Source organism: Hesperophylax consimilis, chromosome 25 (genome assembly GCF_061612785.1).
Source record: "Hesperophylax consimilis isolate HC1 chromosome 25, BYU_Hcon_1.0, whole genome shotgun sequence".
Taxonomy (NCBI): Eukaryota; Metazoa; Arthropoda; class Insecta; order Trichoptera; family Limnephilidae; genus Hesperophylax; species Hesperophylax consimilis.
The window spans coordinates 16436355-16453990 of NC_142860.1; the positions used below are offsets into that span (position 1 = coordinate 16436355).

The window sequence follows — 17636 nt, forward strand, 5'->3', positions numbered from 1 at the left end:
CGGCCTTACATTTCAAATTATAAATAGAACAGCTGACCGAGTGCAAATAAATAATAATGATAAATGTGTGAAAAAAAAAACTTTTTACTTTTGCACTAATAAAAAAAAAAAAATTGCAATGTTTCCCGGTATGAGTAAAAAACACGGTGTATATATAAATATGAAGTCTGGAAAATTTATCATATAGGTAATGCCTTAGTTTTTTGTTTTGTTTTTATTGAGGCAGATATGAGTTGTAAGCCAGTTTATGGGCATCTGCTTGAGATTGGACGATGCTTCTCCTATCCCAGCCTCCCCCTCCTGATCCACCGGAGCTGGACCAGCCGTGTGATTCATGTCCAGATTCCTTCTTGGAGAGCAGTTTCTTCAGGGCAATGATTCCGGAGAGAAGAAGAGCAATCTGAAAATGGGAAAACATTAAAATTCATAAAAATTTGGGAAGTGAGTATGGGTAACCCCGCTCAGGAAACCATTTGTTGGATAACCTACACCTCTGACATAGGTCGCCCCAAGAGGTTTGCGTCCTTTTGATCCCTCCAACAGGACACTTTCGAAAGATCGTTGTGCACGGCAATAGGAGCGATGGATTCATATGTCCATCACCCCCGAACTTAGGACTCCTGTGCGGTATTTATATAAAAACCAAGACGAAGTAAGGCGAAGCTAAATATGAAATCACTATTTTTGATTAATCTTTATTACTTTATTTACATTATGAATAGCAAAAATATGATTTGGATGAGTTGAGAATATTCCTATCGTTGGGTAGAATATAATTTTATTAAGAATTTTTTTATGTGTAATCCACACAAGAGTCCTAACTGCTCCCAACCGTCTGGAATCAGACTATGGTATCCCCAATCATGAAAAGTTGTAAAGCTGAAGAATGTGAGGAGGGGAAGAAGATGCGGAACTGGAAAGTGGAGGAGTTCCTGGCTATTCAGACCTGGTCACCAAACAAGCTAAAGCCATTTCAAGTAACATTTCAATTCTGAATGGTGGCCTTATACCGGGGCTATACTGAGAGTATCTTCCACTCTGGAATGTTCCGAAATTATACTGTTTATTATTTTAACACAAAATCATAGAATAAAATTTACTTTTACTTTACGGGATTTGAACTTTGAAAGCCTTACCCCTCGACCGCAGGGGCTGTGGTACCAAACTGAAGTTCCAATCTTGCCCAAAGAGCTTCTTGTCCCGCAGTTGGATGAGAATAATAAATAAAATTGTGTAGTTTACAAATAAAACTACACGAAGACATATATGGAACATAAAAACATGAAATTTAATATTTAATTTTTCTTTCTCACAAATTTATTCAAAAAATAAATAAAAGCCCTCTCTGCGCAAAAAACGACCTTTTCTAAACTCCTTTTTCCAATCGATTTTTATGCCTATTACCTACCTATATTTTTGTTGGTACAAGGCACACTAAAAATATACACATCGGCTTGTGTATTCCTCTTACGTTATATAAATCTCTCGCAGAATTCATTCAGCTCTCCGTAATATTAATATCGACTTATTTGCAAAGGTCTGGAGACAAAACATTTACCTTCTCCGACTAAAGCCATAATTGGTACTAGAAAATGTATTTGAATTTGCGGATGCTTCATCTTTATAACGCCAAATTTTTTTTCCTAAGAAAACATATTTGATTCTTCTTACTACGGTCTGACTCTTTTTATTATTTCGTATTCAGGAAATCTGAAAAAGACCTATCAAAGTTGAATAATCTTCACTAAACAGATAAAAGAAAATAAACATTTGCTCCAATAAGTACGAAACAAGACTTCAGGTTATCTTCCAATTTGTATGCCGTTAACCGAAAATAACAGCAAACCAAGAAAATGGCCAATGTGCATTGAATTATTGATAAAAATGCTCGAATTCAAGGTGTTGTTGGGGCAAACGAATGTTAATTTAAAGACTTGGTTTGAATTTAAATTGTAAATTAGTTGATTCTATGGTAAAAAAATAAGTTTGTGTCATGCCCTCTTTGATTAAATAAGTATTGTTCTTTTTAAACAGCAACAATCAACTCGGATGATGACCTTTCCTCTGGCAGATTTTTTTCTGGAAATACTTAAAATTTTAATGATTTAAATTGACTATGTTCTTTCTTCTTCTAGTGGTCTCCTTTTTTCATATTAGCTCCACATAGGATGCCCTGAGGAAAATATTTTTCTTCAGGGCCTATGTCATCTTTCTAGATGCTGGGTGCAGGGTATTTATTGAGAAAGGAAGGAGGCAAAGTTCTGTGAAGGAAAAAGGTATAGAGGGTGAGTATTAGGGTATCTGGGGGTCAGTAGGTCCAGTACAAGCGGTGCAAGGAGATGTTTGGAAATGGACCTATTGGATAAGCCTAAAGATTTTTCCCAACCAATCTCTATCGATCTGGCCTACCACGCAGTTGGCAGAAGCATCCGCCACCAAGACCCGGATAAACCTCATACCCTTCTTTGCTATTATCATGGCCAACTACCCCGCTGATATCAGATTGACAAAACTTAGCAGAAGAAGTCAATTTTGAATTTTCGTCATGTTTTCCTAAAATGTATTTAGTTAGTTAGCGTTTAATTGTTCTCAAATGTCAATATAAATGCTTCAAATTGACACACCTCTAACTTCTTAGATTTTTATCTACAATTCAATTCACTATAACAATTAAGATTTATTGTCACAGACTCTTTAAAATATGTACCTGGTGACTAGGTACATATTTTACTACTTACCCATAAGTAAATACAAAAGTAAATGAATACCTACCTAGTTCAAGCTTATGTTGTGAACCTTCGGATAAAAATATGCTTTGAAATAACAACTGTAGATCTGTCTGACCCTATTAAAGCCCTTCAAAGCCGATTCGAACCCAATTGACCTGGTATAAAACTTTCGTACACAATTAAACTCAATTAGTTTGACAAATAATAATGACTATAATAATGAGTAAGTAGGTATCTTTATAAAACATGACGTGAATGAACAAAGAGTAGAATAGAGAAATAATAGAAGTGTTTAAATTGTGCTCATTGAGAGTTTGGACAAGATAATCGTGACCTGAGAAAGTGGAAGACGATTTGAGATGAGTCCAGTATGATATGCACAAGACGGACTTATAAAATACAGCATGGTGCTATTGTGAATTATTATAATTGACCTGCCTTCGGGCATTGCTAAAATGGTCGTCTTCATAGTTTGATTGAAGTTGTATTAATAAAATATTTTGATGGTCTGAATAAAATTCTTACAGTAAAGAAGCTTTCGAATTGAACCTGGTTTAATGGATGTTATACGATTTCGACAGAATCAATAAAAAAAATTCTTCCAATCAACTTTATTAGTTAAATGTATACTTTGTCGTAAATGGTGGGATTTTAGAATAACTTCAGCTCTATGTTTCTGAACAGAATTAAATTTCGAATAATATTTTTTTTATTTACCGTTCATCATCTTTAAGAACCAAATGCAGACTTGGTCGAAGTCATCCGAATCAATTTCATTTTGGACATGTTCCAAGAATGAATTTTTCAAGGTGCTTAAAGGTGATTTATAAACAATTTTGTCGTGACCTGAGAAAGTTGAAGATGGAAAATAAATCCAATCATGGGTATGGGATGTACAAAATGGATATGAACAATGTACCGATACGAAATCATGGTGCTATTGTGCATAATTAAAATAGACCTGCCTTCAAACATTGCGAAGAATTATTATTGTAGTACTGACACATATTGACGGAAGAAAGCTGAATGTCGAGGCTTTGAAATGGTGAAAGGTCAATCATTTACGTATCGTACTTGGATGTCGTGAGTGCAAAGCGTGAACCAACAGATTTAATATAATATGGGAACCTACATTGTCTCACGCGCTCAGAACAAATAAAGCAACTTGACTATGAAGCAGAAAATGCCTTTGTCTGAAGCACTAAAAACTTTACACGAATAGATCTGAAGTAATGAAAAATGCAGAGATTTTGTCTGTCTGGAATTTGCAGGTTTTCACTTCATAAATATATAAACAGTTACAAAGTTTTAATAAGTAAATTATTTTTTTAATAAGTTTATTTACTATTACTGAAATGCCACTTCAAATTAGGGTTGCCAGACGTCCTTTATTTTAAAGGGCGTTCTCTATTTCAGACCCCAAAATTGATCTTGTCCTCTAATTTAAAATCTTCAACAGAGGACAATACTTTGTCATCATGGTATCAAAACTACAGATACCTAATATTAACCTTGATGCATTGTATGAAGAGTTCTGTATTTTAAAGCCTCTCCTGACGAAAATTATAGACGATAAGAAGTGTGAAAATGTTCTTGAAATTTGGATTCAGATTCTCAAATCTACGGATGAAAACAAGAACCTGCTAAAAATAATACAATACGTATTTTCCATCCCCGTTTCTAATGCCCAAGCCGAAAGGATTTTTTCCTTGTGTACGATACGTGGACCAAAAACCGAAATAAGATAAATATTGATACTGTAAAAGCAGAACTACAAAAAAAGTCGAATTTCAACATGAAATGCAAACAATTTCATTATAGAAAACGAAGAAGCTCTTAGAGCAGCCAAAAGAAATACCAAGTTTTAACTTTATTTATTACTTTAAATGCAAAATTACTAACTAAGGTCGTACTACTTACTTGACTTCGATTAACATTGTGCATATTGTTTTTTATTAATAAATGTAACTACTGATACCATAACAGCATTTTATTAAAAAATATATTGATGTCCTTTATTTTCATCATATTTCCTTTATTTAATCGTATCAAATCCTCTAATTCATAAAACGGGAGCTGGCAACCCTACTTTAAATACACGTTGAAAGCTTTTTGTGAGAGATGTTGACAATTAGAAGTTTTAGCTCCATTTAAATGATATCTATCTTTTCGCTAAGAATGATTCATATGCCCCCAGATCTTGGATTCGTGAATAAACCAACTACACAAGATGCTTACATCCCAGAGCAAAGAGAACTTCATAAATCCAAATAGGGAGATCTTGTGATGTAGAAGAAATACACGAGAGGTAGAAAAATATTTATGTCGATATTTGAAAAGTAGCAAATGTAATAAGATGTCAACAGTAAATGTGATTGAATATGAAATATATATGTCTGTATATATATTGTATTGACAATATCAATTAATAACCGTTTATAAAATTTCTTCAATGATTTTAAAATTGCTTTGTGGCACCATTTGTATATAAATATGTGTGTATGTATATATATATATTTTTTATTTATTAATTAGAATAATTGTTTTATAAAATGTGATTTCGTAATATGAGCCCCGCTTTGTGCTTTACCAGTATGCGGCCCCTAACTATAACAAAACACTTTGTTAACTTACTAAGGTAACATACTCTTTAAATGTTTAAAAGTTAGTTACCCCCTATAATCCTCTTCCATAATTCATTCTTACAGTTTTGTTTATATCTGTAGTCTTAATCTTAATTTTAGTATACACTAAAGCTGAAGTTTACCCGGCCTTGCTCAAATTTCCTCTAAATTCTATAAATAAAGTATGCATGTATTATAAATATATAAAAGTTGAAAAAGAAAACCTTCTCTAAATGAAAATGAAAATCCTATAAAAATCCGTTGCCTAGTTTAGAAGAACTAAGCGCACAGCAGGCAGACGCGGATAGCGAGTATATTTGAGTATAATAGAGACTAGTGCAGACCCGAGATAGTAAAATGATGTTATAATCATCATAATAACTCTAAAAATACTATATTATCTGTAGATACCTACTTTATAGGTTGTCCGAATTTTTCACATAATAAGTTCTCATTTTGAAAATGATATTCAAATTCAAGGCAAATCATAGTTCTAAAGTTCATTAAACTTGAATTAACACATACATAACAGAAATTAGAATTTTTGATTATAACCGGAGAAAAGGACAATTAGTTCCAAAACATGTCGATATAAATAGACAGTGGAACGATGTATTTTATTATTCCTAATTTTATAGTAATAAGTTTATTCGATGAAGACAACACCGCCATAATTATTATTTAAAGAAAATAATATAAAAATTTAATTCAATATCCTAAATCTCACGATAGAGTCACGTGGGGTAACCGTGCGCAATTTTTACATTGGGATTTTTGTATTAAAAAGCTTTAGGTATTTTACTCAATTTTTTTGTTTATTTATATGATCGATTATTAAGGCATCTCAAACAACCATAAAAACCTCATATGGTTCATAAATCAAACAGTTATATAAAAAAGTTTACATGCATGTCGATTGCGTACACTTACCCCGTGTGCGGGGTAAGTATACGCATACCGTAGGGTAAGTGTTCGCACCGCGAAGAGTTACCCCCCATTGCAATTATCACACTTAAATTGCCCCTTATCGTAGTCTGTGCAGTTCTCATGCCACCATGCTTTACACACAATACATTCTATCCGATCTTCTGTTGGTGGATCTCGATATTGGAGTTGGGGTAAAAATAGTCCTTAGAAGCCTGTTTTTGTGCTCTCTTTAAACAGTTATGTACGCTGGAATCTCCCGCCTTACGCTTTGTGGTGATTCTTTGTGGTGTGACTTTCTTGAAAAGAGGTGGTCGTCCGATTTCCATGGTTTTAAATATTGGTTTTGGACGATTTTTGCATCTGCATCTGTCTGCTTCTGCTGAAGTTTCTTTTTATAGGGACTTGAGATAATTATTTCAGACTTGCAAGCATTTTTCAGTTTGCGTAAAACCGCCGAACTTGAACAACGTTAAACCCAATAGCTCTCGCAATACTTGTGGGAGTAGTCTGTCTTAAAGCTAAAACAGGGTTACGTTTTAGAAATCCATACACCCAATCCTTGCCAGCCGTTTTTGTAATGTTGTCAAATCTGTTCTCGATCTTGTTGATTTCAGCATACTCGTAAACAATTTTTTTCATTGTCTGTAAAGTCAGGCTGTAGAACATTTCGTCATTTTTTTTTTAAATAATCAACGATTTTGGCCTGAAAATAAATGAATAATTATTAGATCAATAGTTTCACAAAAAATTACATCTACGCGATAAATTGAGTATCTATTTATCTAAAAATCTACCTCTTTATCGATATCTCCCCATTAAAGTTGCTATTCATTTTAGTTTTAGGCGTTTACGCAGAGTGGTTTCAGTGATCCCAACAATATCTGCAGCAGCCCGCTGACTCTTCCCCTCTTTCATAAGCCTTTTTGCAGTTTCAATCTGCTCTTGAGTGCAAACTGACCTCTCCGGGTGCTTTCTCACGTACACACGCGGCATATTTCACTGTAAAAAATAACGAGAGTTGAAATATTATGCTATAAAATCAATTTAATCTATCGGGGTAAGTGTTCGCACTCGTCCAACTGCGAACGCTTACCCCAGCACACTTACCCCATCACACCAAAATTCAATAAATTTAAAAAATCAGATTAGTGGTTATCTTTATTACAATTATCACTTTGCACCCGTCTAACTAACAATATTTCACTACAAATTATCATAGACCACGTCGCTCTGACACAGCTGGTTACACAATAGCACACATCGGTAACAGAGATGAAAAATTTAAGAAAAGCACGAAAAAAAGTAATTTACCTACCAGTTTTTATTGACAAATCAGCATCCACTGTACACATGTCCTGCTTCGGCGCGATCCAGAAGGCCACTGAATTAAGGAACGCGTGGGCGCTTAACAGGCACAATCTTGTCGGAAACATCACTGCGAACACTTACACTCCGCGTACGGTTACCCCACGTGACTCTATGTCATTTAAATAAGTTATACTTGAATCACTTGGGTTAATTTACCATATTGTATTTAAATACATTTTCAAGAAGTGAACAAAACAGTAACCGATGAGTCACCTGTAATTGAAATAATTATCTCATGAAGCGAGATGCTTTATGAAGTTCAATCACTCTTCATAAAAGTAGATTAAAAATCAACAATGATGTATTATTTTTGCCCCGTTTCACAATCATTCGAAGTAGATAATTAGGCTAACAGCTAAGAATTAGCGAGAATTTTAAGTACTATGTACTTGTAAAGTTATAAGTGCGATTACCTTTTATTTGATAAAATCGCTGTGTTTATAGATTTCCCACAAATTACTCTCAAAATTCTGTAGTTTTGTAGGTAATCAACATTTAAGATGCATTCATCATTATTATCATTCGTTGACTCTGGCCATACTGAGTGGTCAATTAGATAGTATAAATTGTTTTTGAGTTGGTAGTTCCACCTCTCTTACATCGCAACTGTTAACCAGTAAAAGCCCTTCTGATTGCAGCTAAATTGCTCTACCAATTGCGCTACGTCGCGTCGGCTTATTCAATATAATTTGGCGGATTTTGAATAAGCCTACGTAGCGCAATTGGTAGACCACCTGATTGGAAATCAGAAGGCTGCAGGTTCAATTCCCATCTACGGCATGTATTTTTTTGGAAGATTTTTTCAATTTATTTTCTCGTTTAAGGCTAATAATAATTGTTTAAATATAATGTTAATTATCGGAGTAATCATTGAAGCTACCTGATTATCCCCACACACAGAGAATATACTTCACAGCACCACAACAGTAATATAATATACCTTATCAAAATATTTTTAAAAAAATCGCAATTTCCCGTATGTTTAAGAATATTTTACTCAAAAATTTTCTGTGTGAAGGCTTTTTTTGATGAAAAGGAGTGAAATTGTTCTTGAAGAAACCCGTGCTATAAAAGTAAGGAAACACAGAGGCCGGCAAATCTTTCCACAGCTGAGCTGTTTAACTTAATAACGAGTAGAAGAATAAACCCAATCATGTAATTAGTTTATTGTTAACTGAGTACAAATTTTGTAAAATTGCTGGGTGCGAATTTGGCGTAATTCTCAACTATGGTCTGTTATCGAAGGGATCAATAGCGCTAGTTTCTCTGAGCATTTTCCATTTAAATTCAGGTATAATGACAGCATTTCCACCTGACTCCTCTGCTCTAAAGATTGCAATCCGTTTGTTAAGATAATAATAGATATTAACTGCTAGTTTGTTAAGATAGCAAGAGAGCGCATAAAACGTCAGTTATGTCAATCAGTTCAAAGATTAACTAAAAAAAAATTATTTTAAATTCGATAATGCATTAGCACAGTGATATGTTAAAATGATCTTTTTGCAATAAAAATATGTAAATTCGTTTTAGACCACTTTAATTTTAGGTATAATTAAAATTAAAGTGGTTTAAAACAAATTTATATATATTTACTGTAAATTATGACGAGCCACAAAGTAAATGCTTACTACAAATATGTGAAATCTTTTTGGTTTAAAGATATTATATTATTTACCAAAAAGAGTTACTTTGATAGGGAAAAGCTTGCAGTTAAAAAAAAATCATCATAAGTACTATCGTTTTTTGTAAAAAGATCAATTATATAATTGCCGTGGTTGAAAATTTTAACTCGAATTTTTCTGTAAAATTATGTCGGTAATCTATTTAAATAAAATATTAAGTAGTTTCAGCGAAATTTTTAAGGTTTTAATGATAATTCCGTAATTTGTTTATGACAGAATTAGAATGAACGCTATCAAACTGACAAAGCCCTATATATCTTGACCGTGGTTAAGCTGTCATAATTTCTCTTATGTTTCAAAACCAGGGCAGTACTGATAGTTAAAATTTCTTCCTAGACAATGCTGGATCAAGAATCTATAAATTACAGTACTAACTGTGCAGCTTCTATACAGTTTAATCCCGCTAAGGCACTACAAAAGGGCGCTAGATAAAATATAACGATTATTTGATTAAATCAAAGAAAATCACAGAGAAACCTACATAAATAAAGCTTACCAGCTGCTGTAAACGATTATCTATGGTCTATAGCGTAAACGAATTATAAAAAGCAAAGTGTGGACAATTGGTCAAAAAAGTAATATGTCATTAGCCTTGATTTACGGCATCTGTAACGTCAGTGTGTTTAGTGAGTTGTGTTTTGTAACTCAACTGTCCGTACAGTAATTGTTGATGAATCATGAAAAACTTTTGATGTTTTTATAATGCTTAAACTAGACGGATCTTACTTGTAACGTAAGTTATGATTGCTCAAGGCTTATTATTCTGAAACAAGTAAGTTATAAGATGTTTAAGAATAGATGATATAATTATTGTCGACAAAAGTATCAAGAAGTGAAACCTAATAATTAATTCAACTAGGAAACCCATGAATTTCAAATTCTTAATATTTTTGAGAATATGTGAATCTATGAAACAGGTCGTCAAATTACAAAAAAGAAATAATCCTGAAAGTACCCATATAAACTACGTCAAAAGAAAATTATAAAACACCTTAAAGTTTAGTACACTAAAACTATATTTTAAAAGCTCCACTCAACTTTAAAGAAAAAATGTGTGCCTTAATGACCAATACCTAGCCTACAGGAACAAAACCTCAAACTCAATTTCGAGTGAATTTAAAAATAACAAATAAATTTAGTTAAGTATAAAGACAGCATATATAACACTTACTGGACGACCTGCAGTCCGCATTGGAACAGGAATCCCTAGTGAGAGGGACTGTGAATATAAAGAACTTCTCCTATAATTTACTTTGGTAAACTGCATATAATGTTATTTTATTAACTGATGAGAAATGGAAATCAATTTATTACGCCAATCTTTAAAACAACTCAAATGCAAAACCATTATATTTACCAAGCCATAAAAAAACTACAATACCCTTCCGAATTGCACTGTATTACGAACCAACAAGAACAAATAAATAAAATCAAACTTTTTTTCCAAAAAAACTTATAGTAAAAAAAAAATATATATATAGTTTACACATAACATAATATTATAACATAGAATCTAATTAAGAATCGTGGCTCCCTTATCAGGCACAAGAGCTCCTCTTTTCTGATAAGGTATACATGACCAATTATGAACCTGAATATTATATTTTGCAAAATATGTATGTATTAATGTAACCCATATGATCATCGATATATAAACTCTAGATACGCCGAATCTTGAAAATTCGTTCGAATAATTCGGCCCATCCGTGAGTAATTTTATAACCAAACTCCCCATCTGATTTCCTCGGCTCGCATAGAAAGCACAATAATAGCTCGGTAGACAACTTTGGTCCTTGCAGACCAACAAAAGATAAAAAAATGGTTTTTACGCTCTTTTGATTGTGAAATAATGCACTTTATTTTGGTTAAATGTTTTCATAACCCAATTTTTGAACCAATAATTTTGGTTTTGGTGTCATTTTTAACATCCACTCGCCTTGTCTAGACTTTGTTGGTCGATGCATATGATCTATATTAAAATAATAAAAAATAAAAAAAAAACAAATGATGATAAATATATCTTAAACATAGACATATGAATATTAGTAGACCTGCCCTAAGTGATTAAAAGCGTATTATCCCCACTCCCCATACCGGTTCCATTGGAGCCGGCTGTGCTCGCGTATGGCCTCAAGTGAAATTTGAAAACGTGACGTCATCATTCTTGTGCGAACTATGGTCGAGGCATCATCGGTTCATTTTACGAAATAACACGGCAAAATATTGACTTGTACTATGAAAACTTGTAAAAATAGATGTGAAAAAGAGAATAAACCCAATTGTCGTATTACATTCCATATATAAGCATTATTTTACTTAATTTTAAGCATATTCACATCGTATAATATGGATCAGTTGTAGAAACATAATATACTATCACATCGAGAAACGTCTGGACGCGAAACACAAAGCTGGTTGGTTGCTGGGAAGTAAATTATGAACATTTATAAAAGTGTCTTAACTAAATACTTAAACGAAATATTCGACCGAATTTGGACTTAGCAAATTTGTTCATAACGTGGCGAGTAATTTGCGCTCCCATGTAAAAATGTCTATTCATTCAAAAGCAGATTTTACTTTTACGAAGTAAATGGTGATATTATAATGCGAGATGCCTATTTACTGTCAGATTGATTTATTGACGAATCACAGTCAGCTTCACTCCCTTCGTTCTTCAACAGTTGATTTTACCCCTCGCCATTATCTTCTCGTCTATTAATTCCTATGTCTGTGATCTTAAATAGTCTTTGATACACAAAAAAGCATAACACTCCGTTCTTTGTTCAAAATATTTTCCATGAAGGTATCGGTCTTGCATTTCTTTCCGTTATTATAATGAATAATACGTTTATAGAAATGATTTTACCACATTTAATATTCACGGGGCTTTATAGTGTTTCTAAAAAATAAAAATAAAGTTAAGCTTACTTACTTTCGTCCTTTCTATAGTACCTAGTCTAGGAAAATATCTATTTTATTCCGTAGGTACATAATACATTATTCAAGAATAATGTAATGTTTTATTCCCACACTTTCTTATGTATAGTCAGCTATGATTGAACAAAGAATGGTCACTACTTGTCTCGGAAACTAATACTTGTAAAGAAATGTCGTTGAAGTAATGCAATTTGTTGCATGCCCTCAATAACTTGGCATTCATGATGGTCTATTATTATCCCATTCGCCAATTCATATAAATGTGCACTTTAGGTCGATGCATTCGCTAATTACATTGAACATATAAGATAGTCCAACCTCGCACCAGACTAATGGACTACGTAAAATTTCTATAACATAACACAGGGCTTTTCCAACATAGTTTTTTTCAATCAATATTGTTTTTTTCTTCTTGTAATATGAAAATTATCTCATGGTCAATATATCAATATTCCGTCGCAATAATCACTCTTGCTAATAATTCTTTTAAACAATATCGATTATATATTCCAGCCTTTTCGAGATCAACCGATTTAGAGCCCTCGTTATTACCGCAATAAAATATGTTTAAAAAGGGGCTTGGTAAAAAGAGTAACTATTACATTCTAGACTATTAACTATTAAATTTAAGACGGCCTCCGTAGTTGAGGGTTAAGGTTCTCGACTGGCAAACCGAAGGTCACGGAATCGAAACTTATTTATTTATTTGGTATCAAAAAAATTATTTTATTAATTTGTGTTATTTAAAATTTTTTAATTAATAATAATTTATATTATATTTGCAGCTCGTTCCAGATTTAAATATCTTCTCAGTATTGCCCTGGTGTGAGACCACCACTGGATTGAAACGTTGATTGAAATAGCTTTGGTCGTGTTTGTGATCAGATCTGAATAACCAAGTATTTCCACGCTTTCTCCCCCCATTACTTTCAGCCTCACAACATACCTCTATTGGGGATGCCATAGTTTCATTGGCAGTTGGAAGAAATTGGGACTCTTGTGCGGTTTCACATTTGAAAAATAACACGTAAAAGCCCAGCCAGTCGTGAAAATAGAAAATAATAAATAAATTATAAATCTACCTACATGATAACTTTTGAAATACACATTCGGTCACTTTAAATTACTGTTTTTTAAGTAAAATCCTTTTTCCAAAAATAGTGACGTGAATCCTAACATAATCTAAGTCTCGTAACAGTCTTAGAACCTAAGAACTTAGAAGAAAGTATAAAGATGAACCGGTAAAAAAATTAAATAGAAAAAATAAATACCAAAAATTTCGACGATTTAATTCAAATGTGTTCATTTCTTCATTTCAAGCTTTCGTCTTACTAAATAGTTTTTAAAAATTTCTATTGCACTTACAAGAATGGTAAATACAGAAAACTTTTAAATCAATTGAACGCTTGTAAGTTCAACACACTCAAAATAATTATTTTACCTGATTTTAAAATGAGGCTAAGATCAATATACAACATACACAAGTATCAATATTTAAATTTCCGAGCACATTATTTGGGTTGAGTAGTTTTTTCCAACAGCTCATTCAAAAGTGTGTAAATAGGTTGTATGATTTATTGCTTACAATTAGGAATATAATCACCGTACTGCAAACTAATCACGATTGATAAAAACATAACTGCATAAATAATAGTATTATTTGATTGATTGATATTTGAAACAATTGAAGAATGACTTAGTAATGAAATTAATTGATATTTAATATAATTCCGTTTTATCGGAAATGTGACATTCGTACTCTGATTTCGATGAGCTGTTCAAGTAACTTATCAGTTAGTGTTAAATATAAATAGCAGATCTAAAAATAATTTATTTAAATTTTTGAATATGCAGATGGTTCCAGGGCGTAAAAGATGTATGACTTTCATTTGAATATCTTTGGAGGTTTGGATATAAAAATAATACGAAAATTTTATCCTATGTATTATTTTAAGGATAGTTTTTTTTGTATGTTATAAAAATAATTTTGATTGTGTGAATCTGTACTAATGAAACCTTCAACAATTTGAGGGTTTTGAGTATATATTACAATAACACGATTGCAAAACCACATAGTTTCACTGAATCAGGCATTATCGACTAATATTGAAAACCCTCTATACTTACTAGCAAATAAAACATTCCTTTCTATAACAATACTTTACAAAAGCCCAACGAGAAACCAAGAATACTCGTAGCTCCTAAATTGCTGTGGAGACTAGAAAGTAGACAATTAACTATTGAAATGTCTTAATATAACTATTAAGACATTGCACGTACAAAATATTATGGTAAATTTAATTATATTAATGGTATTTTTTAGTCTTCCTCGCTGGGATGTCCTGTGCTGAGGCAGACTAACGTAATCTAATTCGTTTTTATTTGTCTTCTATATCGTTTTACGTATTTTTTTTAAAGTTTTTTCATTGACCTCTTACATCCTTTAAATTAGTAAAATAAGTACGTAGTCCTTATAAGTACCAAAAATGCTTTTATGTAGGTATTGTTATCGCCGATAACAAAAATATTGTAAGACTCAAGGATTAAATAGATAGGTACCCCGATAAAAATTTAACCTAGCATTACGTTATAGACTTCAATATAATCTTTAAATGATATAAATTAATTCCCCAATGGCTGAAAAGTGAACATATATAAAAGTGTTTAACCTTTAGGAAAAGTTCAATTTACATGAAACTTATTAAGAGCTTCGTACCTTTGCTGTAATCAAGGCTTTACCAGCCAACATGAAGAGGGCCGCCATCGCCATGGGAACCATTGCTGCCATCTTCATTGCCATACCCATTCCCATCATTCCCATCATCTTCTTCATCTTTCCACGACCTAAAACACACGGTACAACACCATTAATAATACAACCCAAAAGTTTACAAGTTATAAAATATTTTCTACAGTGAACTATGATTATCGGAGAGCATCAAAAATCAGCATTGAAGATTGACGTTTCACTTACTAATTATTTAAACTTTGTTTAACTATAACAACTATGATTTTGCTTTGTGATCATACATATTTTTCTTACTTTGTACTCTATTATATGTTTATTTATAAAAGGCAGTATAGCCGTTTATGTATTTAAAATAAAAATAAAAATAAAATAATACAACAATCCTAAACGTGAAACTAAATTACAAGTTCCATGTCGTTACCAAGTTGCAAAGAAGATTATTGACCATCACTTGAATAAAAGGGCTACAACGATACATCAAATTTTAATGCATAAAATGTTATTTTAAACTTTTTCAGTTAGATTTATCATCACAAACGAAATTTTTGTTAAGGGAAAGAAAATAAATAAATCAGTAATCACGGTCCTGGTGAAAACTGTACATAAGAATAATATGTGATGAAGAAGACTGATGTCTGACTTTGAGATTTGCCCTGCCACCAGTAGAAGTTTACAGCATCTGCAAGTCTCTGGTCTCATAAAATACTAGACTACATCAAGTAAGTCATGGTCATCAAATAAAGACTGGCCGAGCAATGGAGTTTTTTATATTGGTTAGGTTTTGTGTACATTTTACAGTTATCGTGTCCAGCAAGGATAGCGAAAGAGGCTCCTGTTGTATGGATGATTTGTTTGCTGAATTGTTTTAAGCAGTAAACATAAAAAATCATTCCGCAAAAACAAATTGACACATTTTTTTCAACCCAAAATTGTTGTAAATTACGAATTTTTTGTTCTTTTACCCTATTAAATTATCATAAACTTGATTAAGTGTTGTTATTAAGTTAATTGTATCATAAATATCAAAATATTACTAAAGTATTTACCGTGTTACTTATAAAATGAGTTATGGGTTCACAATAACATAAACGTTATTATTTTGCTACAACCAATCAGCTAAATGAACATTTAAGATAAAACAGTTTTTCATATCTCTGCCATATGCATTTATGAGAGAAAGGTAGGTCTGCAGATCAGTTTTATTACCGAGCTAGGTACTCATTATTTTATTAACAACATAAAATAACCGCAAACAAATAATGTGATCTTACGAACTTTACCCTGTAGTTCTGTTAAATTATCCGATTATGTACGTATTTGTATTGCTTGTGAACACGGTAGTGACATTATTTGTTTTTGAGTAGTAAAGTATTAAATAACTACTAATAAATAATTTTGAGGCTTCATACCTTCTTCCAGACTACGTCCCAGCTGTTCAGTATCCAGTTTAGGGAAGTTTATTTGAAAGGTTCTTGAGTTGAAGAAAGCAACCACCCTACTCATCAAGAGACTTGACAAAGCTGCATCTCTTTCCTCCAATCCTCTCGGCAGTGAGCTTTCTAACTCATTCTCCGTCACGGATTTCACGTCCATTTCTGAAGCTTTCACAACGTAAAGTCCTTCACCTACGGGAAATTTTTCAATCTTCGACAATCTATCGATGAAACTGATTGCTTTTTTCTTCAGACATGGTGTGAATCCTCCAACGGATTTGTTGCACTCGTCGTATACTCGTAAAACTGTTTTGAATCCTGCAGATGTGATATCCTCTTCAGCTGATACAGCAATCAGCATGAGCGCCAAGAAAGTCGCTCTTAAAAACATCTTGCAATACATATTATTAATTTGCGTCACTGAAAAATCTTGTTGTGTCAAGCGTTTCAGGTTGCGACTAGAACGTGTTGATGTCTCGGATCGAATTGAAGCGAGCGTCACTAACTCCCGGCAAAATCACTGAGAGTGCTTACGGGTAAACGGAAGTCGGTTCACTGAGGTAGCGATTTACTTTCACGGGAGGCTTTCGAGGAGGGTGATCGTTGGAGCGAGACTTGAATAAGACTGTCGGATGTGGAGTCTTCGGGAGATATTTATACTTGGCCGTGGCCGTTTTGAGGTTTGGCAAAGTAAGATGTAGGCTCTGTAACAAATTCGCTGCATGCAAGATGCGCGGGAGAGGAAGAAGAATAGACACGTGAGAGAAGCGATTTGAAGGCAACCTTCTGAGAGGTAAGGTAGGTCAACGTAAACGTATTCTTCGTTTCAGTCCCACGTTTTTTTAAATGATATGTTTACAATTTAGTATGATTCTTCGTTGACGTGCCACATGGAATATGATAATTTCTGACAAACGTTATTAACCTTATAGATTAAATGTATTTTAACCATTAAGCATTTTGGTATTAAAAATACGTCACTCATACCCAAACAAGCGTATTTCATAATTGAAAAAAATTTAGGATAGCCGGAAAATTTTTTTTATCCCATCTGCGAAACAATTACAAAAAACAAGAATAATCCGGCAAAAGAACTGTTTATTTACTCTCCTAAAAAAATCAAATCTGAGATACGCCCGTTTCTGTTGTGGGTGAACCCAATTTAGTCAATAACACAACCCTTATTA

General features: G+C 32.9%; 1 protein-coding gene across 1 annotated transcript; it reads right to left on the reverse strand.

The window, feature by feature from the left end:
- Positions 1 to 214: 214 nt before the first annotated feature.
- LOC149411588 (uncharacterized) lies at positions 215 to 16840 on the reverse strand. Its single transcript, XM_089646694.1, has 3 exons — positions 16426 to 16840; positions 14984 to 15111; positions 215 to 400 (listed from the first exon to the last, which is right to left on the reverse strand). Exons 1-3 carry the CDS (start codon positions 16838 to 16840, stop codon positions 215 to 217), a joined length of 729 nt encoding a protein of 242 aa, XP_089502820.1.
- Between the last annotated feature and the right edge of the window lie 796 nt (positions 16841 to 17636).